The sequence below is a fragment of the Lacerta agilis genome, chromosome 13 (assembly GCF_009819535.1).
Source record: "Lacerta agilis isolate rLacAgi1 chromosome 13, rLacAgi1.pri, whole genome shotgun sequence".
In the NCBI taxonomy this organism is placed as follows: Eukaryota; Metazoa; Chordata; class Lepidosauria; order Squamata; family Lacertidae; genus Lacerta; species Lacerta agilis.
This window is the reverse complement of record NC_046324.1, coordinates 39,886,218-39,911,705: the sequence shown is the minus strand read 5'-3', so window position 1 is coordinate 39,911,705 and position 25,488 is coordinate 39,886,218. Positions and strand designations below refer to the sequence as shown.

Genomic DNA, 25,488 nt, shown 5'->3' with positions numbered 1-25,488 from the left:
TTCGCCAGAAGCAGCTTAGTCATGTTGGCCACATGACCCAGAAAAACTGTCTGTGGACAAACATCGGCTCCCTCGGCCAATAAAGCGAGATGAGCGCCACAACCCCAGAGTCGTTCATGACTGGACTTAACTGTCAGGAGTCCTTTACCTTTTTATTTTATTGTGGTGTAAGTTGTTAATTGCACATCTTGGCTTTTGTCTTTTTCTTCCTCAGGCCCATTTCTCTTACCCTGAAAATACAAAGCTTTTTGCAGATTTGAGAAATTGGGACACTTGATCAAGTAATTTCTGAAACATAGATCCATGCCGCAGTACATTAAATTAACTCATTTGAAATGGAAAATAAAATGAGGTTGGATTCCTTAAAAGGTTCATATATCATTTGTCACTGAGAGCGGCTTGTGGAAATATGGGGATATATAACATGATTTTTTTAATTAAAAAAATGAAACTAAAGCCTGGGTGTAAAGAGATTTTCAGCAAACAAGTTGCAATAACATTTAAAGTTGTTTGTTAGCTGCTTTATACAAAAAAGTATTGAAGTGATTTAATGAGATAAAACAAAAGAGTTAAATACAGTCAAAAGCCAAAAATATTGAAACCAATGTACAACACAGCATTCCTAAAATGTTCATCCCACAGTAGAATGAGGACAAGTCCTATCCCTCCCCACATGCACAAGATGACACCACACTAGAGGCTAGCTTAACAACTAAAGGCCTGAGTAAAGGTTTTCTCTGATCAAGACTATAGGGGTCAGGGTTGGTTCCTGTGGGGGAAAGGTTGTCTTTGTGGTATTGGGGTCCCTCTGCCACATATGACACTTTGAATTGAGCATGGAAATTAATTGGTAGCTAGTGCATTTGGGCCAGTTTCTGTGTAATATTCTCAGACCTTCTTGTCTTAGAAAGCAATCTGACTGTTGAATTCTGCATTACCTGTAGTTTCCAAACTATCCAAAGAGGTAGCCTAACTGTCTTCGTGTAATCTAACCAGAGCATAGACAACTGGTGCTAGACATAGCCTTTCATTTTCTGATCAAGACTGAGATACACACGCAAAAATTTATTTGGCACACAAGTCTTTATTTGGATCAAGGCAATCGAATGAGCTTGTTAAAAGTACTTAGTTCACTTTTCAATTCCATTTATAGACGAGCAGTACAAGAAACCTTTCAAGTGTCCATTGTGAACTGGCCTGAAGTGGCAAGTTTTCGGATGCTTTAGATGGCATTGAGTTCATAGTTTGAATTCTGTTGAAAGCCAGCAGTGGGCCTCAAGAGTGCTTGAAAGATCACAAAAGAAGCTCATTTCCAGATGTTGTGTAAGGGTATCTTTTTAAGTTGTCCAAATCCTATTGAAAACTACTGCAGAGGAAATGGCAATCGTACATATTGTAAGGACGTCATAGAATCATCTGTGAATTGATAAGAGTTTGAAATTAATCTTGTTTTTTGTTTTGTTTTCTGTGCCTCCTCACCCTTATCACTGCATATTTGCCTAAGATGTTGGATTTGTTAGATTATAAACATCTGAATGTTGGGTTTCAAGGATGTCCTTGAGTTTGTGCCGACGAAAAAATGATAGAAAGTAGATCTCATTGTGACAAGGTTGGAAATATGTTGATGTGGTAGTTGTGATGATTTGGGCAGTACCTGCTCTCTTTGTACCACTGTGGTCTGGGGTGCTTTCAGGTGCTGCATAGCACACTTGTGGATGGTATCTTCTCCAAACTGCATGGCTGCAAAGTTAATTACAGTTCTGCTATATTATTTATAATTCCAGGAAACCTGAGAAGTGCAGGCTTTTCCTTCTATAGCTCATCCATTTGTTTCATGTTGTGTCATTTCTGTAAACATAACTGATGAAACAAAAAGTCTGGGAGCTATTAATTGGAGCATAACATCAGCTTGATGTTCTTAGTTATGCCGATATTCCAGAGCAGTGGAAAATAATTGTCTGGACTCCTAGTAAAACAGTCAAGGTTATGATTAAGCCATGATCAGAGCTGTGATACTGGGCACTGCACAAATTTGGTGACCTATGCAAGGTAAGCATATTAAGCAAATCTGTTTCCTTTTTTGCATAATACTGTTGGATAATTATGGAAAGGATCAAGGAGCCTTTTTCTGGGTTTCGTGATTTCATTAAGTATTGCCCATTTCCTAGCCTATTTTAACATAAACCTGTATCATTTAGAAACCTATGTTTTTGCAAAAGAAAAAGAGAGAGAAAGAAAATTTGATGCACCCAGGAGAACTGTATCTGATTCGGACTGAACCAAAACAAGTGTAGAACTGCAAATCAATTTACCCCTTGCGAATTGTATCCCCAATCTTGGGCAATAAATCAGGGGGTCTGCAAAACATAGTAAATATCACTCACCCTCTCTGATTTGTCTTTGTGATGTCAGGATTGGCTATATGGTACCCCTTTTCTATACCTCTACCTTATCCTAGCATGTAGAAAGGGGCAAAATCACTTTGAATGGGGGCAGTTGAAAAGCGCTTTGAAATGGGGAATCCCATATAATCAGCAAAGCAGAATTGTGTGCTGGAAGAAGATGGTGGCTTTTGGAAGGAAACTGTCTGTTTGTAGGCATTGGGTAACGATTTTGGAGGCTATATGGAGTTGGGGTGAATCTCTGCACTGAATGAAAAGGTTCTGAAATAAGGTACTTCCTAGATTGTATGGAATAGCTTGAGCTAATATGGTATATGATTTTGATCTTTGAGGGCGGGAGCATTGGTACTGAAGCTTTCCTAGGGTGCAGCAATTTCAAAGATAGACAGATGTGTGCACTGTAAACACCTGCAGTCTGCATGCTTCAGCTGCTCTGTGTGGTGCTGATCATTTGCTATTTCCATCCCATCCATGATGCAGGCGTTAGTGAGCATAGGATCTGTTTGGTCATGCAGCCCATAGACAAGGGCTACTACACTGTTAAGCGTCTGCATTTTGAGGTTGCCTGCTATGCCATCTTCCTGAGATTCTGGTTTGGCATGCAAATATCAAACCCACGTTGCCATCTGGTCACACTTTTACTTCCTGTCCAAATTTACTGAGGCTGTCAATTTCAGCTGCTGTTAACTGCTGCTTTTTCATATGCCACACCCTGCTTGGGGATTTTAGATGGGAAAGCAGCAACCTGAAAGGACCCCTTCATTGTAAATGCAGTGCACATAACACTGGTATCTAGAAATCAGCAGGGGCTTGGCAAATTCAGGAAAGCTGGAACCAGTGGCAGGGTGTGGTGGGTTTTGAAAGTGCAAGGAAAAGGCTACAGGGGGCTGTGGGGGCCACTTGCTCAGGATTAGAGATAGCTGCCTCCATCCTGCTGCAGAGATTGACCTCCAGAAGAAGAGAGCAGGTTCCATTTCCTCGGAGGCTAATACTGACAAGCCATGGTTGGAGGGGGCTTCCTATACTGTGGAGATAAAATAAATGAGATATTTCTTTTTAAGGTTTGGTGCTGCTGCCAAAGACAGCTGGGTGGCAGCTCAGTGGGAAAATAGTTCTTAAATAATGCTGTCTTATTCATGTGGTGAATCTTCATTTACATACTAGGTGTTGTTTGGCTTTTTTTTATTTTCGCAGTCTTCTCTCTGTCGGTTTTCTTGTCTTCTCAGTTGGTGGGCAGGAGGAGCATCTCTCCTCACCAGGAATATATGGATTCGCAATGGGATGCCAAGAACACTGTGCAGCAGTCTGGTTTTTTGGAGGGTAGAGTGGGGTGGGAGTTTGCTTTCTTCTTTGAGACCAAGGAATGCTCATATGCATACTTTCTCTCATTAGGTGGGTACATGTGTAAATTGGCCCCCTAAGATTGAGGGGCAATTCAAAATACTTTTCTCGTGAACACCTTCCACAAGTTTTTGTTTGTTCCTGCAGTATCTCATGATTTAAAAGATAAAAATCCATTCAGTACAAAGCATTTTCAAACATATGCTAGCTTGCCTCTTTCTGCTGTATTCTGAATACCTTTCATTCTTTTTCCCTCCCATGTGCAGGTACATGTCACAAGGCAAACATGTGGAAGCTAGAGAACTCATGTATTCGGGGGCCCTCTTGTTCTTCAGTCACAATCAAGTAAGACCTATTCAAAATGGTGTAAATGTAATAAATATTGAGCACTGAAAGATAGTGGAGGGAATGCCCTGATAAATGCTGGGTTGTGGCCAACTGCAGCAGTTTTAAGGCAGCCTAACAATCTGCTGCTTATGCACTTACCTGGGGCATATGCAGTTACTCTGGGAAAGCACTGGGGTGGCAAATGCATCTGCCATGCTCATGTTGCACATTGTCTCTCTCTTAGTGGCCCTTTGAAGTTAGGAAAGAGGAGAGGTTCATTATTGCCCAAACAATAAGTATTTTAATATATAGCACAGGGCAACTCTGGAACAGCTGCTCAGATTGCCCCTCTTTCCTTTCTTCTCCCCCCCCCCCCAAAATAAAATCTTTGAAGGCTGGAAGAAAGTATCTGATACAACAGTGTGCACAGCCTCAGCTCTTCCGCTTCTCCTATTGCCTTAGAGAGAAACCTTTAAGTTTAGAAAAATGGGGAGCTGCCTGGCTTCATGGTTGCCTTGTTGAATGAGTGGTGGTTGTTGTTTAGTCGTCTTAGTCGTGTTCTACTCTCCGTGACCCCATGAACCAGAGCATGCCTTGGAAACTCTCACTTTCTTCTCAAAGCTTCTCCTTTTTTATGCCCATGGAGTTTTCTTGGCAAAATACTGGAGTAGATTGCCAGTTCCTTCTCCAGGTGGATCACATGTAGTCTAAACTCTCAGCTATGACCTGTCTGTCTTGGGTGGCCCTACACGGCATATAACTTCTTGGAGTTATTCAAGCCCCTTCGCCACGACAAGGCAGTGATCCATGAAGGGGTGAATGAGTGGTAGCAGCAGCCTAAGTAAGACATAAGCACACCCTAAATAATTGATTCTTAGAATGTTGCAAAAGCTCTCTACAAATAGAATATAAAGATAGCAGCCTTCACCAGCATATTTGTGCTGGTTTGAATAAACCCATTCAGAAGCCTCAGGGAAATTAGCCCAAGCAACAGTAATGATACAATCCAAGTTGGGGGGTTTTATATATAATTTGTGACACACACAGCCCTCTTAATGTTGATGGTTTACTTGAATCTATTCAGTATTTTTTCTTCTATATCTTCTAGCAAAACAGCGCTGCTGATTTGTCCATGCTAGTTCTAGAGACGCTAGAGAAATCGGATGCAAAAGTTACAGATGAGCTATTAGGTAAGAGATTCTTCGGTTTTTGTTTCATAGTTGTGCACCTAGAATTCTGAGGTGTAACCAGTAGCGTCAAGTGCTTTGATTCCTTTTTTTTATTTTGGTCCTCTGTCACCCTGAGTTGGGAGAACTTAAGAATTGTCTTGCTTGACCAGAACAGTTCTGATCTAGCCCATCACTCTATTTCCATCAGTGGCCAGCCAGGTGGCTCTGACAGCTTACAAACAGTGTGTGAAGGTTTGCTTTTTGTTGTTCTGCCTTACTAACCTGAGAGATGCTACCTCTGAACACCAAACATGAGCTACCATGTCTAGAAGCCTCTGCTAGACCTATCGTCGACTGATGCCAAGTTACTGAAAAATAAACTATTATAATGAACTGACCATGGTTCTGAGTAAACTAGAGTTGTTTGTAGGTGGAGCGTGATCTTTGGCACTATCCTCTCCCCAACACAGGCACAACCTGTAATGTCTGCACAATAATTGACCTCTCTGCCGTTTTGATGGACAGCCACTTCTCCAGTCTGCTTGGCGATGCGCTCACTGCTTGCGGGTCGACCTTTTTGTCCTTTACTTATCAGACTGCCTGATTCGGTAAGCATGCAGTTGATATAGCTCTTCACACAAGCTGCCCATCTGGAAATCCTTTGGAGAGTCTTTTCCACGTTGACCACTGATCCAGGGGTTTGTGGACAGAATGAAGGCCGGGAGAGAAAGAGTTTTGTAGCTTGCCAACCTGGCAACTTACCTGGTGTCCTGCAACCCAACTCCATCTTCAGGCTTTGGTCATTGACAGCATCCTCTGATGGAAGACAGTCTTCTCTCCACCTGCCTGAAATTATGGTAGCTTCAGAACATCTGTGTTAAGCCATTCAACAAGGGAACTTGCCCCCTGACATGCCATCATGTATTAGGAAAGGGTGTGGCTCCTTGCACTGCAGCGGAGAGGTCAATTAGGTGTTTTTTGCTGACTTCTATCTAAAGAAACTCACGCTTTAAATACGTTAACTGAGTATATTCTGATCATTTTACACCACTTTTGTGTTTAAACGAAAAGGATGCAGTTGCCGTTAAAAAAAAAAAAAAGTTTTGCTAAGTGTTGCTTGTTGTGGTTGCTTCTAGAGAACCTGGCCAAAGTGTTCAGCCTGATGGATCCAAATTCGCCTGAAAGAGTGGCCTTTGTTTCCAGGGCGCTGAAATGGTCTAGTGGCGGATCAGGAAAACTTGGGCATCCAAAATTACACCAGTTGCTAGCCATCACGCTGTGGAAAGGTAGGAACAGTTAATGTGAGTGGCCATTAAGTTGGTTGGCTGCTTGCTCTTCAAAAGATCCAGATACTGGCTTTGTTTGCATGTAATGTTCTACCATATATATGCTGAACCCAGTTAATTTATTCCTCCCTGCTCATGCCAGGAAGAAACAAACCATGATCCATGGCTTAGCCATTCAAGCTCAAGGTAATCATTTGTTTTGCTCCCAGCGCACCACAATCTGTAGTGGGCAAAACAGACCACAATCCCCGGTTTGGACATAATGTCAAACCAGGGATTGTGCTTTGCTTCCGCTGTGCTCTAATGAGACAAACAGTCAAGAAAGGCAAGTTCATAGACGGGACTCTGCCCTCCGGGCAGAGTCCAGTTTTAGACGGAAAAAAGGGGAGATTGCAGGGCGCCGCAACTCCTCATAAAGCCTCAAAAGGATTATTTTGAGGACAAAGAACCCAGCAGTATCGAAGGGTCTCTCCGTCACCGAGAGGGTCTCCGGTTTTTCACTTTTTTCGGAGGCTGCACGGTGGTGAGATCGAGACACCGATACGGGTAGCCATTTTTTCGACCCGTCTAAAGCGAAGCCTCAGGTCTTCCCAGCTCCGCGACCCGGCTCCAAAGGAAGAAAGAAACCCGAATTTGAAATTAAAAGGTTGGTAACCGAACCGGAATTGGCAATAAAAATTCGGAGGACAGCGGGAGTATAAACAGGAGATCAATCCCGACTGTGGGGGATTTTATATATATTAGAAAAGCGCAAAGGGTGAGAAGAGTCAAAAATTGAAGCCTAAAAACGGGACTGAATAGTAAAAATCAGGTAAACCCCGGAAAATTGAAGGACTTTATAAAATCTTCGTGCTTGACAGTGTATGATAGAGACGCTGGAAACAGCGATCTTTAACAGAAGACGGAGCTCGCTGGAGAAAGAGCTCACTGAATACTTTCACTTTTGCTAAGACTCCGCAACTGTAACTGTAACAAGCTTAAAAGTTTTCAAAGCTATAAAATAGATATAAGGCTACAAAAGGACACCTTTTAACTATTTGGCCCCTGCAACAAGTAGCCTAATATAATTCGTTTGGAAATAAAGACTGCGCAAGAAATCCTAAGGGGGGAAAACTTTTTTACGCTGGGTAGAGACGGGAGGTGCCTACGTGACAAACAGCAAGCCTTCTGCCCTGAACTTCGCCATAACGGAGTGGGGGGGGCAGACAAAGAAGCGGAAGACCTTATTCCCGTTCCTCTTCCTTCTATTATTTCTTTTGGGAATCCTTTGCCCCCATCTGCCACACGCTTGATTTCTCTCTGCATTGCTACGGTTTCATTTTTTAATAGTACTAAGGAATTAACTCCCTTTTGTTGGCTCCTTAAAATAATCAATGTGGATTAGCCATACAAGTGGCAGAAGAAATAAGGCAAAGTACAGAGTCCTTGGATCAAATTAAGGGAGCCAAGTGGAAAGGGAAAAGACTGGAAGTAATCAATTTTTTCTTTTTTCTTTTTTTTTTTACATCTTTTTTACATCTTTATTTTTGGTTTGTTTTTATTTTTGCCTTTTAGGTACCCTTTTTTCCCCCTCTCTCTGGGACTTATCTTCCTACCTGTTTGGGAATTAGCCAACCAAGTGGCAGAAGACAAATACCATATAACCATAAAAAAGGGGTATAGATAACACAAAACATTTAACATTTAACATTAACCTCTCTAAACCCCTTGTTTATTTAAACTTTTTTTCCCTTTGAACTCTCTCAAACATTTGAAGCTTATCCCTACCCCATGTGGATTTAGCCATCCAAGAGGCGGAAAAAAGAAGATATAGCACTAACAATATAATAACCTTAATGCTTCTTTTTTGTATATTGCTTTATATTTTGTATATGCTCTAAGATACCCATATCAAGGAACAACACATTAAGGGTCAGGGGGAAATAAGATTTTTAATCACACTTTTGGCAGAATATATTCAAATATTTCACAATCTGGACTTGGACGGTAAAAGAAGTGGTTATAGGGTAAATAATAATATTACCCCTTAACAGAACTATACTAAAGGGAAAAGGTAATAGTAAAAACAATAACAAGTAAGGGGAAAAAAAAAAACAATAATAATAGAACAAAGAAAAGGGAGGAAATGGCGGAAAAAAAGAATGGAACAAAAGGGTCAGCAACGCCAGGAGACAGAAGAGGTTCGAAACAAGAGGACTCCAAGGAAATAATAAAAATGTTAGCAGAATTAAAAAAGGACATAAAAGAAACAAAACAGAGTGTGGAAGACAAATTAGAAAAAATGGAACAGAAGTGGGATATGACAGTTAAAGAACTGAAATTGCAAGTCCAAGAGGTAGAAAAGAAAACGCAAAAGGTGGAAGAAGGAGTCAAGCGTACGCAAAAAGATATTAAAGATCTGAAAAAGGAAGATGACAAACTAAGCAATGCAATACTAGAGGTAAGCAGAACACAAGAAGATATGCTGGACATGATTGCAATGCAAGACATGAGGTCAAGGGAAAAAAACTTGAGACTGAGATCGATCCCGGAAACAACGGGAGAAAACATTGCGGAAAAAATTATTACCGAATTAGCGGCATGGCTGGAGATAGAAAAAGAGGAGTTTGCAGAAAATGTAGTGAATGTCTTTAGAATAAAAACAAAAAGCAGAAAAGGGAAAAAATTTCCAGGCGACTGTCTAATAATATTCAAAGATAGAGGAATGAGAGATATGATACTAATGAAGAATAGAGAAAAGAAAATATATATAGACAATACAATGACAATCGTGTTTAAAGACATTCCTATGCATCTGCTAAAAAAGAGAGAGAAATACAAACGGTTGACACAGATATTGAGAAGAAACAGAATTGACTTTAAATGGGAATTCCCGGAAGGGATCTCATTTTATTATAAAGGAAAAAAACACAAGCTGAAGGGTTTACCGGAGGTGACAAAATTCTTGAGAAGATACAAAGAACTGGAGAAACAGGAAGAATTACTAGAGGGAGCAACTGCAGCACCGCTAAGAGGAGAAGAAGAGGAAGAAGAAGACAGCATCAGGGAAGAGGAGGAAGAAGAGGAAGAGGAAGGAAAAGAAGAAAAGGAGGAACAGTAAAAGTAAAGACAAAAGACAAGGTTAGTAATAAACAAGATGGCATTACGGATTTGGACGTGGAATGTAAATGGAATAAACCAGAAAGCAAAACGAAACAAGATTGAACATATATTACAGGAAAAAAAATTGGACATTATTTGCCTACAAGAAACACATATCGCAAAAAAACACAGAAAGATTCTAATTAAAAGAAAATTAGGAAATGAATTTATATCATCGGACAAAACTAAGAAAAGAGGAGTAGTCATATATGTAAAACAACACCTAGAGGCCAAACAACTATTCAAGGACGAAGAAGGTAGAATAATAGCAATACAGGTCAAAATGCAAGGAGAAACAATAATCTTAGTTGGAATTTATGCACCCAATGAAAATAAATCAAAATTCTATGAGGGATTGGAAGAAAAACTTTTTGAGTATATGGACCAAAAAATAATAATATTAGGAGACATGAACGGCGTAATTTCATTAGAAATGGACAGAAGTAGAAAGAGAATGGAGGCAAAAGATGGGAAATTACCTAAGAATTTTTTCTCAATGATGAAGAACTGTAATTTGGTTGACGCATGGAGAATAAGACACCCATTAGAAAAAGAATTCACTCATTTCTCAGAATCAAAGCAATCAAACGCAAGAATCGACTATGTAATAACTTCAAACGAGATGATACCAAGAATAAAAAAAATTGAAATACTACCAAGGACGCTATCGGACCATAACCCAATATATTGCGAAATAAAAGGAATTGAAGAAAAGTCATACAGATGGAGACTGAATGAAAATTTGCTGGACGATCAAAAAATAGAAGAAGAAGCAAAGGAGAAACTAAAAGAATTTTTTGAATTAAATAGGAATAAGGGAACAAAAGAACACATTGTATGGGACGCCAGTAAAGCGGTTATGAGGGGATTCTTCATACAGAAAAATAGTATAAAGAAGAAGCTTAAAGAGAAGAAAAAAGAAGAAATCCTAAAACAAATAATGGAGAACGAGAAAAAACTGGCGTCCAAACCAAACGATCTGAAAGCAAGCCAAAATATAAAAATACTACAGAGTCAATTCGCAATGATTATAAATCAAGAGGTAGAATGGAAAATAAAATTGATGAGGCAGAGGAATTTCGAGCATGCAAACAAACCCAGAAAATGGCTATCCTGGCAGATAAAGAAAAGGAAAGAACAAAGTACTATAAATAAAATAAAAATTGAAGAAAAAGAGATTGAAAGCCCAATAGAAATAAGACAGGGATTTGAAAAATTTTATAGACAATTATATAAAAGGAAGGAGAAATCCAAAATAGATAAAATAGAAGAGTTTATAAACAGGAAAGGAGTGCAAAAAATTCCAACAGAAATGAAAATACATCTGAATGAAAAAATTGAGAAAGAGGAAATATTAAATGCAATAAAGAACATGAAAAGTGGAAAATCACCGGGACCTGATGGATTCACGGCAAAATTTTATAAAAAAAACAAGTGGCATCCTGCTAGAACCATTTAAGGAGGTACTGAATAACATCTGGGAAGAAGCGGAAATACCACAAACCTGGAAAGAAGCATACATCACACTAATCCCCAAACCAGATTCGGATACTTCTCAAATTAAAAATTACAGACCAATTTCATTATTAAATAAAGATTATAAAATATTTGCAAGTATAATAGCCAACCGTATGAAGAAAGTCCTAAATACAATTGTCAATGAGGATCAGACTGGGTTTTTACCTGGCAGACAGCTAAAGGACAATGTGAGGAACGTAGTGAACATAATAGAATACCTGTCCGTCAGAAACGAAAAAAAAGCTGCGATGATCTTCATAGACGCAGAGAAAGCCTTCGACAACGTGGATTGGGACTTCATGATAAAAAATTTGGAAATAATGGATTTTGGAGAGAAAATATTAAGAAGTATCAAAGCAATCTATAAGGAACAAAAAGCCAAATTAATAGTGAATAATGTGGTATCGGAAAGTATAGAAATATCTAAAGGGACAAGACAAGGATGCCCACTCTCACCATTGCTATTTATATCAGTCCTGGAAATTTTATTAAAAAGCGTAAGAGATTCAGATAAAATCAAAGGAATAACAATTGGAAAGAAGCAATATAAAGTAAAAGCATTCGCAGATGACCTAGTATTGACATTGGAAGATCCAGTAGAAAGTGCAAGAGTGGCATTACAAGAAATTGAAGAATTTGGCCAATTGGCAGGATTCAAATTAAACAAGAAAAAAACAAAAATATTGGTTAAAAATATGGACAAGGATGAAATTAAAAAACTAGAAGTCACAGAAATAGAAGTAGTCAAAAAAGTTAAATACCTAGGAATATGGCTGACAAATAAGAATATAAATCTATTTCAAAATAATTATGATCCGGTTTGGAACAAAATAAAGGAAGATTTGGAAACATGGGACAGACTAAAACTATCACTTCTAGGAAGAATTGCGACAATCAAAATGAGCGTACTGCCGAGGATGATGTTTCTGTTTCAGACAATCCCCATACTCAAAGGAACAGCAATATTTAAAGATTGGCAAAGAAAAATATCAAGATATATTTGGCAAGGGAAAAAACCCAGAATTCGATTTAAATTATTGACGGATACTAAAGACAGAGGAGGATTCGCATTACCAGATTTGAAATTGTATTATGAGGCGGCATGCCTCTGCTGGATAAAAGATTGGATGATATTAAAAAATACAAATTTACTAGATTTAGAGGGCCACGACAATAGATTCGGCTGGCACGCCTATTTATGGCAAGGTAAAACTAAAGTGCATAAAGGATTCGGAAATCATATATTCAGGAAAGCCCTCTACGAAGTGTGGGAGAGATATAGCAACCTACTAGAAAGGAAAACTCCGTGGTGGCTCTCACCACTAGAAGTTATGTCTCTTAAAAAAGCAAATATGAACGAGAAATGGCCAACATACGAAGTACTGCTTAAAAAAGATGCAGAAAAGTGGAAACTTAGACCATATGAAGAAGTAAAAGAACATGTAAATGATTGGCTACACTACCACCAAATAAACGAAATGTTTAGAAATGATTTAAAGAAGAAAGGTTTTGACGATGTAAAATCTAAATTTGAAAGGGAAATACTAAATAACAACCACAAAACATTATCAAAAATGTATAAGATATTGTTGGAGTGGGAACTGAAGGATGAGGAGGTAAAGTCGGTTATGGTAAGCTGGGCAAAAGATTTTGGTTACAATGTTATGATGACGGATTGGGAAAGGTTGTGGCGAGAAGGGACGAAATTCACAGCATGTAATGCGTTAAAAGAAAATATCTATAAAATGATATATAGATGGTATATAACCCCAGCAAAATTGGCAAAAATGCACAAAGGAGACAACAAATGCTGGAAATGTAAAGATAGCGTGGGAACTTTCTATCACATGTGGTGGGAGTGTAAAAAAGTTAAAAATTATTGGAATGAAATATATAATGAAATGAAGAAAATATTAGGGTATAATTTTGTCAAAAAGCCAGAATCTTTACTATTAGGCATCATTAATACAGGAATTAAAAAAGAGGATATAAAACTTTTCCAATACATGGCTACAGCAGCCAGAATATTAATGGCTCAAAAATGGAAACAGGAAACATTACCAACGAAAGAGGAATGGATTTTGAAAATGGTAGACTATGCGGAATTAGACAAAATGACAGGGAGAGTCAGAGAACAGCGAGATCAGAAATTTATCGACGATTGGAAAAAATTTGTTAATTACTTGAGAAAATATACACAATTGAATACGTTTGTAGGATTACAGGAGGCTTTGTAGTATAAAATGAATGTTATTGTATGATGATATAATTGAGATTAAGTTGACTGTGAAAATTAAAGCAATAATATATGGAATAAATATAAAAACAAAGAAACGATATTGTGAAAACCAGAACGAAGGATTGAGGGAAGTCCAGACCTTGAGAGGTCAGAACACAGAAATGTTTTATAAGAAAGTATTGTAAATATAATGTATGCTTGTAAATTTCGAATAAAAAGATTATGAAAAAAAAAAAAAGAAAGGCAAGTTCATGAACTGTGATTTACTGTGACTAGTGTACCAGGCCACTGTGGCCTAGATCTAAAAAGAGTTCTATGCCCCAAAGGGGGCTTTGAAGAGCAGCTCCCATACTGCGCTTCCAATCACTTCTGAAACTGAGAGGGATCTCCAAAGTGATCTGGGATATCAAATTGAGGGTGGGTCTATATGTTCCAACCGGCACATGCAAACTGGTGGGCATACTTAAAATAGCTCTCTTGAGAACATAGCTTGCATCTTTTTAAATGTCTTGTTTTACTCTGCCCAGCCTTGAAGAAGCCTATCAGACTGGAATGAAAGATTTTTGGCTTGTAAAATACTAAACCTGGTCTGGCCCGATTGCTTGAGATTATGGCAACTTGGATTAGTGTGTGTTCAATGTCTGCTTTATTTTTAAATCTGGGATGAACACAACAGAGATAAATTAGGAACTTGGCAGCATGTCTCGAGATTTTTTTAGGCCTCCGATCCCTCATATCCATACAGTATTGACACCTGCTAAATGGACTTCTTTCAACATGAATGTATTTCAGCCTCTTACTACATTGTAATACATACGTTATAAAATACAGCATATATTCTTTAAAAGTGTTCAACGTTAGGAACATAGGAGGCTGCCTTAAATGCCAAGTCAGACCATTGGTCCAGCTAGCTCAGTATTGTCTACACTGACCAGCAACAGTTGTCCTGGATTTCAGGCAGGGGAAATTCGCAGCCCTCCCTTAAACTGCCAGGGATTGATCCTGGGACCTTCTGCATACAAACCAGATGTCCTTTCATTGAGCTGCAGCCCTTCACCAAAGTTTGTTCATATTCCGTGCTGCTGTCTCCATCCTCCACACAAATTCAAGCTGCATTTCAAGGAAATTTGTCTACAGTGGTACCTCGACTTACGAATTACTCGACATACGAATTTTTCGACTTACGAATGAAAAAAGTGCCCACACGCCTACGAATTTTTCGACATCCGAAGGACATCCGTTGGCGGTTTTAGATGCGGTTTACTCGACTTACGAATTTTAGATGCGGTTTACTCGATTTACGAATTTTTCGTTTCCAATGCATTCCTATGGGGAAATCGCTTTTTTTCGACTTACTAATTTTTCGACCTACGAATATGCATTCGGAACGGATTAAATTCGTAAGTCAAGGTACCACTGTATATATTTTTACTCAGTTCCGCAGCCGTGTTGGTCTGCCATAGTCGAAACAAAATGTTGTCACAGATTTTGACCTGTTGGAAATATGGAGGGAGTGGGGAGAAGGGGGGGTAGAGTGGGGCATATAGAGGGAGAGAGAGAAGGGATCTTTCATATTTCTAACCTCTGATAACCCTCCGAAATTACTCAAGCACTCTCCTTAAAAACAAAGTAGCACATTATGCCAGTTAAATGAAAATGGGGTAGCACCTTACTGTGTTTTGTGAAAGATTACAGAGCTGTGTGGCACCACTTAACCTCGTGGTTTACTTTAGATAAAGCTACCAGGCTGGCAGCACAAAGATTTTCCATACCTATTAAACACCTTTCTACTGGACTAGAGAAGATCTGGCTCAAATCCAGTCTAATCCTTGCTTTAGCACTCTATTTAAAATTTCCTATGCTTATAAAAATAGATGAAGACCTTGCTCATGACTTTACACTGCAGTTTATTGTAATGAGAAACTGACAGATAAACGAGTATTAGGGAATTTTAAAATATGAGAGGACTATGGTCTAATTTGAGATTGCAAATGTGTTAACACAGAGTTGCTGATAATGGCAACTCTCGCCTCCCATTATTTTCAGTCTCTACAAATAAGTTAGGTGGTAACCTCCATAAGTGCTAAGCATAACCCATTGAGTGACTGCACTAACAATCAAAGAGACTATAGGTCAGCTATGTAAAATCTCAGCAAATTTAGATACTATTAGTCATCCCTTCCTAGTTAGATGGGAAGGTGAGGTTAATGACAATATTCCACATATTCCACACACAGCATGGAAATGGAAATGAAATCCACATTTCACACTCCGTTTGAATCTTAATTTTTTTTCTTTATAAATTATTCTTCAGGAGATATTTAACTTCATGAAAACTAAGCAGAATATACAAAAATGTTGGAGATGTAACTGGTATCATGCCCATTTTTAAACTATATTTTGGGCTTGGCTTCAAATTAGAAATTTGGTTCTGATAATAAGCGAAATGGAAAATAACACTAGTTATGAGATGTCTGATGATTTCTTCATCATTCCTCTAGGCCATGGGTACGCAAACTAAAGGCCTGGGGGCCGGATCCGGCCCAATCGCCTTCTAGATCTGGCCCAATCACCTTCTAAATCCGGCCCGCGGACGGTCAAGGAATCAGCGTGTTTTTACATGAGTAGAATGTGTCCTTTTATTTAAGATGCACCTCTGGGTTATTTGTGGGGCATAGGAATTCATTCATTATTATTATTTTCAAAATGTAGTCCGGCCCCCCACAAGGTCTGAGGGACAGTGGACTGGGCCCCTGCTGAAAAAGTTTGCTGACCATGTTCTAAATTTAGTAAATATTTAATACAAGAAACATCAAAAAATATATCTAAATTATACGATCTATTATTAGAGTGGGAAACAAAAGACGAATTAGTCAAAGCATCTATGATTAAATGGGCACAAGATATTGGGAAAAATATTATGTTCGAACAATGGGAAAAATTATGGAAAGAAGATATGAATTTTACCAGATGTAATATATTGAAAGAAAATTACTTAAAAATGCAACACAGATGGTATTTAACACCGGAAAAAATAGCCAAAATGAATAAAAACTGCGGAGATATCTGCTGGCGATGCAACACTGGGAAAGGTACCATGATGCACATATGGTGGAATTGCTCGGATATAGCACAATTTTGGGATATGATATACAATGAGATTCAAAAAAACAGCAGAAGGTTTTCTACTGGGAATAGTCCCAAGAAGCCTAAAGGAAGAAAGTAAAACATTATACCTATACGCAACAGTAGCCGCAAGGCTACTGATAGCAAAAAATTGGAAAAGCGGGGTAATTCCAACAAAAATGGAATGGCTTGCCAAACTTTTAGAATATTACAATATATCCAAAACAATGGAAGAAATTGGAAGGACCACAAGAGAAAAGACAGAAAAAAACTGGAAAGCGTTCAAAGGGTACTTACAAAATTATGTTGAAAAGTCGGATCTCCTATTGTAATAAACAGGTTCCGTTATAAATATTAGATATTAAACAAGCTGAATAATAAAGGAGAATTGTAAAGAATTGTAAAGAAATAAGAAATGGGAATAACAGTGTGTTGAAAGAAAAAGGATAAGTGGAAATGAACTGCAGCTGAGTTGACTGGAAGTCAAGCACAGGGTGAGGGGGGTGTTGAAAGGTGGTGGGGAAAACAGGTGTAAGGATGCAAGGGAAGACTGGTCGATCTTTTTGTTTTTTTTTTCCGTTTCTGTTCTTTATCTGTTGTTTTTGTTGTTGTTGTTGTTGTTTTTCTGTAAATGATTGAATGTCAGTTTACTCTGTTTGCAAAAATGAGTGAATGTAATAATGAGTGAATGTTAGTTTATTTTGTTTGTAATATGCGAATGTATTAATAGTTGTATTGGCAAATAATAAAATAAAGCTTTTTTATATTTAAAAAAAAGAAAAGAAAAAAGAAAAAGTTTGCTGACCGCTGCTCTAGGCTGCCTGAAAGACATAATAGTTATACATTTACTGACAGTAGCCAAATTGTCAAATAGTTGTAGATTGAGAAAGGTGAATCCAACATCCTTTGAAAAACGCCTTTTAAGAATCTGGGATGTAGCCTATATGGTTAAATTTATTGATTTCATAAGAAAAAGAAAGGGTTGACAAGAGAGTGGCGTTTGTTAATTCATTAACAAAGACCATTAGGCATGCTCGGTTAAAAACATACTTAGCTAGGAACAATCTAATTAATCACTTTCCTTTTTAAGGTTTTTTTAATTTCCTTCTTAATGATACCTGGAAAATTCTGAAGAATTGTTTTAAAATGATTTATTCATCTATTAATTTTACGGCATCTAAAATAGTGAACTAATTATTAACTTATAATTGATAGATAGGTATTACTTTTACCAGCCACTGGCCTTTGCAGTCAGAGTACAAAATGCAAAAAACTAAGCAGGGAAAATTATCATACCAAACGAAGGCACCAGCCATTGCAATTTGTATACAAAATATAAACACAAGAACCCTGCTAAGCAAATAAAACCACCAAAATAAATTAGAATTTTAAAATTATACAATTCTAAAAACAAGGGCTTTGTTGTGGCCCTTATTTTGATGACGGTTGCTAATAATTTTGAAGTGTCTGCTTTCACCAGCCTGTCATGATCTGCAAGGAATAAACTTCCTTAAATAAATAAAATTTTACTAGTTTTCAACAATGTATAAGCAGAACAAGACGTTTCCCCCATTTTTACCCTCCTCCCCTGGAACAGATTAATGTATAAGATTTTGCCATAAATCCACATGCGTGGTCGGTGGATGCCAGTCATCTAGACTATTTTATGAAGGGCTGCCAAACTTCAATAAAATCATCCACATCATACATATTGTTCATGTACCTTCTTCATTAGTTTTTTCCAAATAGAATGTATGGACAATTGCCCAGTCTCCATTGTGTGATATTCAGATGTTCATGTCCTTTCCAATTTTGCGCTATAAGTAATCGTCCCACCACCAGAAGAAAAGTAGTAAGTTCCTTATATAATGAAGCAAGTTTCCCTTCCTTAAGCATTGTTAATTGACCCAAACTTTCATTACCCAGTACTTTCTGGTTGTTACTTATTTCAGCAAATACCGCTTCCAAGAATTGTTGTACTAGTTCATATGTCCACCACATGGAATTTGGAATGTTGTACCAGTTGCCCAGCATGTGGGTGAAGATGTTCTATGTATATCTTAAGAGAGTCATATTCCACCTGTAAATAAACTTAAAGGAGTTTTCTCTTACGCATGTTGATACTGATTTTAAAGAGTTTTTTTGCCCTTTGGTTGTTCTAGTCAGCTTCTTCAATTTCAGTGCCTAAATCTGTTTCCCAAAGTTGTTTCGTGGCTGAACATTGCCCAATGGCAAGATCATTGAGTATATAATGTTTTTTTAGAATGCACAGCCACATTTAAAAGTAATTTTTCCAAAGGGCTCAGTGGTGCTTTGGAATTTAACTTCTGGATTTGAAATAAAGTTTTTGACCTGATATATAGATAGCTAGATCACATTACACTCACCCAAACTTTCCATAATTTATTATGCTCCAAGAATGTTATCATTTCCGTAGAAATTAGCTGGTCTGTATAAGCCTTTTCCTTTCCTTTTTACATCAAATAGATTTCCTTCAGGTCAGTAAAAGTGCACTGTGGATGGGATTAGTGGTGATTAGGGGCTAATTTGGAGACCCAAGACTGCCAGATTTTCTGCTTTTGCAAATGGGTTTTTAAAAAAACAATTTCTAGAATAATTTTATTACAGATTTTAAAAGGTATGCTTGGGATTCTGTGTTGCATAGCTTTATCGAATTCTATTTGCACCCGTGCCTTTCCTTTTATGTTGCTCATCATGCCAAAGACATTTTGTATGTGGGCAGTATTGTGGTATCTTTGCAGATGTGGTAGGCCCCTGCCCCTTCCCGCTGAGATTGTTGATACAGCACTGTTAAGCACAATCTGGGTCTTTTGCTGTTGTATGCAAAGTTTACAATCGTTTTTTGTCATTTCTTAAGAGTATCAGTACATATGGGCAAAGTTTGGAACAGAAATAAAATTGGTGATATAATAATCTTGGCTGATGCTACCCTCCCCATCTACAATAGGGATGTCTTGGACCACGTTTTAAGGCCCCCCCCCCCCCTCTTTTTGATACTCTTCACCATTGACAAAAAGTTGGCTCTGTACTGTAGGATTTTGTGATATTAATTTCCAGGTATTTAATATGATGTGGGCAAAGTTTAAAGCTTTTTTTGAATTGTAACCTTATTTGCAATTCTGAGGGGACATTCAAACATAGCAGCTCTGAATTAGTTTTATTAATGGTCAATCTGGCTATTTTAACAAATGCTTCAATTTCCCTGATGACCTCCAACAGGTTTGTCCCTGGGTCCAAGACCATCAGGGCAGTGCTATCAACAACAAAAACAGCAGAAATCTGCATATGTTTCTTAAGATACCTTTTATTTTATTATTGTTCTGAATGTGTACGGAATTAACTTACCACTGCATTATTGTCATATCAATGTCTTGCAACATTTTTAAAATATGGAATATTTTGCATCAGAATATTGAATTAAAAGAATAATAAACCTCACTCATATCTTGGGGTTCCAACCTTCACGTTGCATGCTATAATGTACTTTCTTTATTAGCTTGTTCTAATCTTGCAATATTCTTGAAAAGTAAAATGGCTTCCACCTTGCCAATATAAACTGAGACTGTTATATACATGTATCACACACACAGGGAGAGAGAGAGATACAAAGCAAACTGATTTTCTTTTTAAACTTCTTTTCCAGAGCAAAACTATTGTGAATCTCGGTATCACTTCTTGCACTCCACAGACGGTGAAGGGTGTGCAAACATGTTGGTAGAATATTCCTCATCCAGGGGTTACCGCAGTGAAGTGGACATGTTTGTCGCTCAGGCAGTGTTACAGTATGTGTTTTGATCTTAATTTGTTTACACACTTGTGTGGTTGTTCAGATAACTTTTTTTAGCCATAAGGGATGGAGGGGTTATTGGTTTGTTGTTGGTTTTCTTTTGTTTTGTATATGGTGTTCTCATTTTGTCTTTTTATGTTGTGAACCACCCTGTGATCTTTAGATGAAGGGCAGGATACAAATATAAGACATTAAATAAATAAAGGAGCAGAAAGGTATACAAGCTCTGTCCCATGGACTGATCTTGGCCCACCAAGGGGTCCAAATTGGCCCACAAAGCCATTTCCCCAGAAACACACCCACTTGTCCCATCAGCTGACATCGCTGGGTAACACGCACAGATGGGCAAGGTTCAATCCTGCTTGCTGCTGCTTTACCAACACATTCCCCAGCAGGACTGTGAACCCTGTGCTCATGAGCAAACCCGTGAGGTAGGTCAGTTTTATTACCCCCTGTATCTCGAGAGAGAATAGTGAGAATGTAGCAGAGGTGGGCTTTAAACCACAAGCACCCAGGCTTGTCCTTCAGGCAACAGCGTTCTACCACCAACGAACGCAAGACTCCACTCTTGACCTTAATTTCCCTTCTCTAATATGTTAATACAGTGGTGCCCCACTAGACGAATGTCTCGCTAGACGAAAAACTCGCTAGACGAACGGCATTCGCTAGCGGAAGGCTGCCCCGCAAGATGGAAAAGTCAATGGGGCTGCCTCGCAAGACGATTTATTTTATTTTATATTTTAGCGAAAACTAGCGGTTTGCATTGGTGCTTCGCAAGACGAAAACCCTCGCAGAACGAATTTTTTTCGTCTAGCGAGGCACCACTGTAGCGGTGACACCAGAGGTTACTGTGAAGGCGACCTGGTTAATATGCAAATTTTCAGGTATTATTAATAATAATAATAATAATAATAATAATAATAATAATAATAATAATAATTTATTTGTACCCCATCCATCTCGCTGAGTTTCCCCAGCCACTCTGGGCGGCTCCCAATCGAGTATTAAAACAGTACAGCATTAAATATTAAAAACTTCCCTAAACAGGGCTGCCTTCAGATGTCCTTTAAAAATAGGATAGCTGCTTATATCCTTGACATCTGGTGGAAGGGTGTTCCACAGGGTGGGCGCCACTACCGAAAATGCCCTCTGTCTGGTTCCCTGTAACCTCACTTTTCGCAGTGAGGGAACCGCCAGAAGGCCCTCGGCGCTGGATCTCAGTGTCCGGGCTGAATGATGGGGGTGGAGACGCTCCTTCAGGTATACAGGACCAAGCATGAAACAATAGAGTTAAGCTCATTGAGCTCTTCTTGTCCTAGGACTGATATTGTACATAGCTCTTCTCTAAACCTTTTTACGTTTTTCGTAACTTCAAAAATTCTGTTTCCTTTTTTTCAGATTCCTGTGCTTGAAGAACAAAAGCAGTGCATTAGTGGTTTTTACGACCTATACACAGAAGCATCCTTCCATAGAAAGGGGACCTCCCTTTGTACAGCCATTGCTCAATTTCATTTGGTTTCTGCTGCTGGCAGTTGATGGGTACGGTTTTGTTTTAGTCACAAAGCACAATGCTGTCCTTTTTTTTTTGCCCTTGTGCCTGGTTTTACATTCTCTGTTGCTTCTCTTTTAGAGGAAAACTAACAGTATTTACAGTATTGTGTGAACAGTATCAACCTTCATTGAAGAGGGATCCTATGTATAATGAAGTAAGTTAACTTTTAAATTGGCGGAATTTTAATTCCTTTACGGTCACCTTTTTAAACTTTCCTTTTGCTTCTGTGCTTTTCTGTCCCATATGTGCCCTCCCCACAGAGTGTTTCACAACATAATAAAGCAGCAACAGTACAATTAAATTGGATTCAGAAACAACTTCGGGTTTTTTTTAAAAAAAAAACAACCAGTCGCATCATAAACTCTGGGAATCAGACAGCATAAAAGCACTTCTAAATAAAACTCAAGTTCTGAACCGCCCTGAGATTTACAGATGAAGGGTGGTATACAAATTTTATAAATCATCGCCATCATCATCTTTCTGACGGCTTCAAGGCAAGGTGCTAAACAGTTCTCCCAAGGGAAGCAGTTTCAGGGCCTAGGCCCCACCACTGAAAATGCCCTATTCTCCATATTTGCTGAGCGCACTGCTCAGCGCATTCTTGCTGCCTTGGATTCCCAGATGCTGTTGGTTAGCATGTACACTGCAATGCGCTCTATGTGTGGCTACCTTCAAAGGTGACCTGGAAACTGCAACTAATCCAGAATGCAGCAACTAGACTGGTGACTGGAAGTGGCTGCCAAAGACCATATAACACTGGTCCTGAAAGACGTACATTTGCTCCCAGTACATTTCCGAGCACAATTAAAAGTGTTGGTAAAAGGTAAAGGGACCCCTGACCATCAGGTCCAGTCGTGTCCGACTCTGGGGTTGCGGCGCTCATCTCGCTCTATAGGCCGAGGGAGCCGGCGTTTGTCCGCAGACAGCTTCCGGGTCATGTGGCCAGCATGACAAGGCTGCTTCTGGCGAACCAGAGCAGCGCACGGAAACGCCGTTTACCTTCCCGCTGGAGCGGTCCCTATTTATCTACTTGCACTTTGACGTGCTTTCGAACTGCTAGGTGGGCAGGAGCTGGGACCGAGCAACGGGAGCTCACCCCGTGGCAGGGATTCGAACCGCTGACACTTCTGATCAGCAAGCCCTAGACTCTGCGGTTTAACCCACAGCGCTGACCTTTAAAGCCCTAAACGGCCTCAGCCCAATACACCTGAAGGAGTGTCTCCACCCGCATAGTTCAGCCTTGACACTGAGGTCCAGCTCTGAGGGCCTTCTGGCGGTTCCCTCCCTGTGAGAAGTGAGGTTACAGGGAACCAGGCAGAGGGCCTTCTCTGTAGTGGCACCCACCCTGTGGAACGCCATCCCATCAGATGTCAAGGAAATAAACAACTATCTGACTTTTAGAAGACATCTGAAGGCAGCCCTGTTTAGGGAGGTTTTTAATGTTTGATCTTTTATCGCGTTTTTAATATTCTGTTGGGAGCTGCCCAGAGTGGGTGGGGTATAAATAAATTACTATTATTATTATTATTATTATTATTATTATTATTATTATTATTACAACATTCCCTCTTTCTTGTACTTTTTTAGTATCTAGACAGGATAGGACAGCTCTTCTTTGGTGTCCCACCCAAACAAACATCATCCTATGGAGGACTATTAGGTGAGTTTAACACCATAGATAAACAAGATAACCTAAATGAAAAGAGACTGCAGGATGCTTGTCACTCATTGTCATTTGAAGTACAGTAGCTTACAGGGCTTAGGCCTTGTGTGAACTGAAACCAGTTTTCCTACTTACAGTCTGCATCCTGGCAGAGAAATAGCACTGTGTCCCTCAATCTAGAAAGCCTACCTGTCATTTGACACAACACTAGTGTCTCATCACCAGGTTACTCAACCCTGGCAGACAACCCAGTGACAGCTGTCATTTCAGCATATCTCTCAACCAGAATGTGGGAACTTGCCCTTCCACTGGGCACTCGAAAATGGCCGCTTCTTGATACTTTCCCCTTGTCCTGTACTTCCATCCTAGGCAATCTTTTAAACAGCCTGATGGTAGCTGGGGAGGAGGATGACACGGAAGATGGACAGGAAGACAGCAGCCCCATTGAACTGGATTGAGACCTTCCAGAGCAGCTTGGAATCTGACCATGTGCTCACTGGGGGATAAAAGAAAGAAAAGACACTTTGAGAACGAGTCCTGCAGTCGTTTCTCAACAGGTCAAAGGGCTCCTCTGTTCTGTTTAAAAGACAGTTGCTGAGATGTTCATAATGTTTTGGTCTATATTATTTATGTAAAAATGCAATGGGGTAGCCAAGAGAGCTGATTTGGTGTGATCATTAGTGGATCTCTGATAACGCTGGTTGGTGATGGACTGAGATGTAGCCTTCTCTGTGATTCCATGAGCAGTATTCCCTCTTTTCACAGTCACACTGAATAAAGCTGAAACACACATTTGTTGCTTTACATTTTTTTTAAAAAAAAACTACACCTTTGTTTCAGTAAACTAATAAATAAAGCGCTTAACTGTCACCAAGGGGCCCCGTGAAATGCAGAGTTGTAACTGCTGTAGTGGATGATCGGTAGACCCGGTGCCAAAAGCGTTTCGAGATGAGCCAAAGAAATCAAAACCCTAAGCAGAAATACCAAATTAATTTCCATTGTAGAAAATTATATGATTTGGAAACCCAGGGTGATTTTGAATATAGCGTGTGGGCTGTGAACTGACCAAATCATCTTTAAGGTCTTGCTCCACTTTAATATATGTAATTTAATGCGAGTGGATCACTTGAATACCGAAGGCTTAATCAAAGTAGACCCTCTCTGAGTCCAGTTAACACTGTATGTATATGTACTGTGGCTGAAATACTCTTCATTCCCTGAGAGACAGCTTTTTTTTTTCCTGCACCCATTCAATGATCTTGCTACAACCCAGCCAAAACACTGCATTTTGGCAGACGAAACAGAGCATGCAAATATTTGAAACAGGGTGATCCTTGGAGAAGGGGAAGCTGCAGACCTCTTGGTTCTTTCTTGTTCAATATTTATTTTTATGGGATGATTTATTGATTCATTTTAACACTTTATGTAAAAAAAGAAAAGAACAAAATTACAAGTAACTGCAAACCACATGTTAGGCTTAATATAATTCTACATCTTGTCTCCATTAATGCACAACACCAGATGTTAGCGGTATGATTAAAAGATGAAATGGGGGAAACACTTTATTTTTTCACATTTAAAATTTTAAAAAGGCTTAGATTAATACAGTGATCATGCATGAGGGGGAATAATACATTTTTATTTACTGTAAAAATAAAAATAAAAGGATGAATTTGTGTTAATTGTTGAGTATTAAATAAATACTTTATACTGGGATCTCTACTGCTCTTGGCTTTTGAACATGGTTGTGGATCAGCTTCTTTTATAGGTCTCTGGTGAGAGCTTTGAGCAATGGTTTTGCAGGGTTTGCAGTTTCTGCAGTAGGCAAACTGGTTCTTCTGGCTTGAGAAGTGCAGCTGCTCCAATCCTGGGTAGTCAGATACTTTCAGGTCCTTTCATTCAGTCCATCTAGAGGG

At 39.0% G+C, this 25,488-nt stretch overlaps 1 protein-coding gene across 1 annotated transcript in view; it reads left to right on the top strand.

Annotated features, from left to right (window-relative positions):
- The window catches only part of GET4 (guided entry of tail-anchored proteins factor 4), a 29,026-nt gene extending 3,738 nt beyond the window's left edge, over nucleotides 1-25,288 (top strand). Inside the window, exons 2-9 of the mRNA XM_033166706.1 lie at nucleotides 4,010-4,088; nucleotides 5,179-5,260; nucleotides 6,376-6,525; nucleotides 20,214-20,352; nucleotides 21,756-21,896; nucleotides 21,988-22,063; nucleotides 23,497-23,569; nucleotides 23,942-25,288. Coding sequence (XP_033022597.1) covers nucleotides 4,010-4,088; nucleotides 5,179-5,260; nucleotides 6,376-6,525; nucleotides 20,214-20,352; nucleotides 21,756-21,896; nucleotides 21,988-22,063; nucleotides 23,497-23,569; nucleotides 23,942-24,030 — 829 coding nt within the window. The 3' untranslated portion in view covers nucleotides 24,031-25,288. The remainder of the gene's footprint in view (nucleotides 1-4,009; nucleotides 4,089-5,178; nucleotides 5,261-6,375; nucleotides 6,526-20,213; nucleotides 20,353-21,755; nucleotides 21,897-21,987; nucleotides 22,064-23,496; nucleotides 23,570-23,941) is intronic.
- Nucleotides 25,289-25,488: the final 200 nt, after the last annotated feature.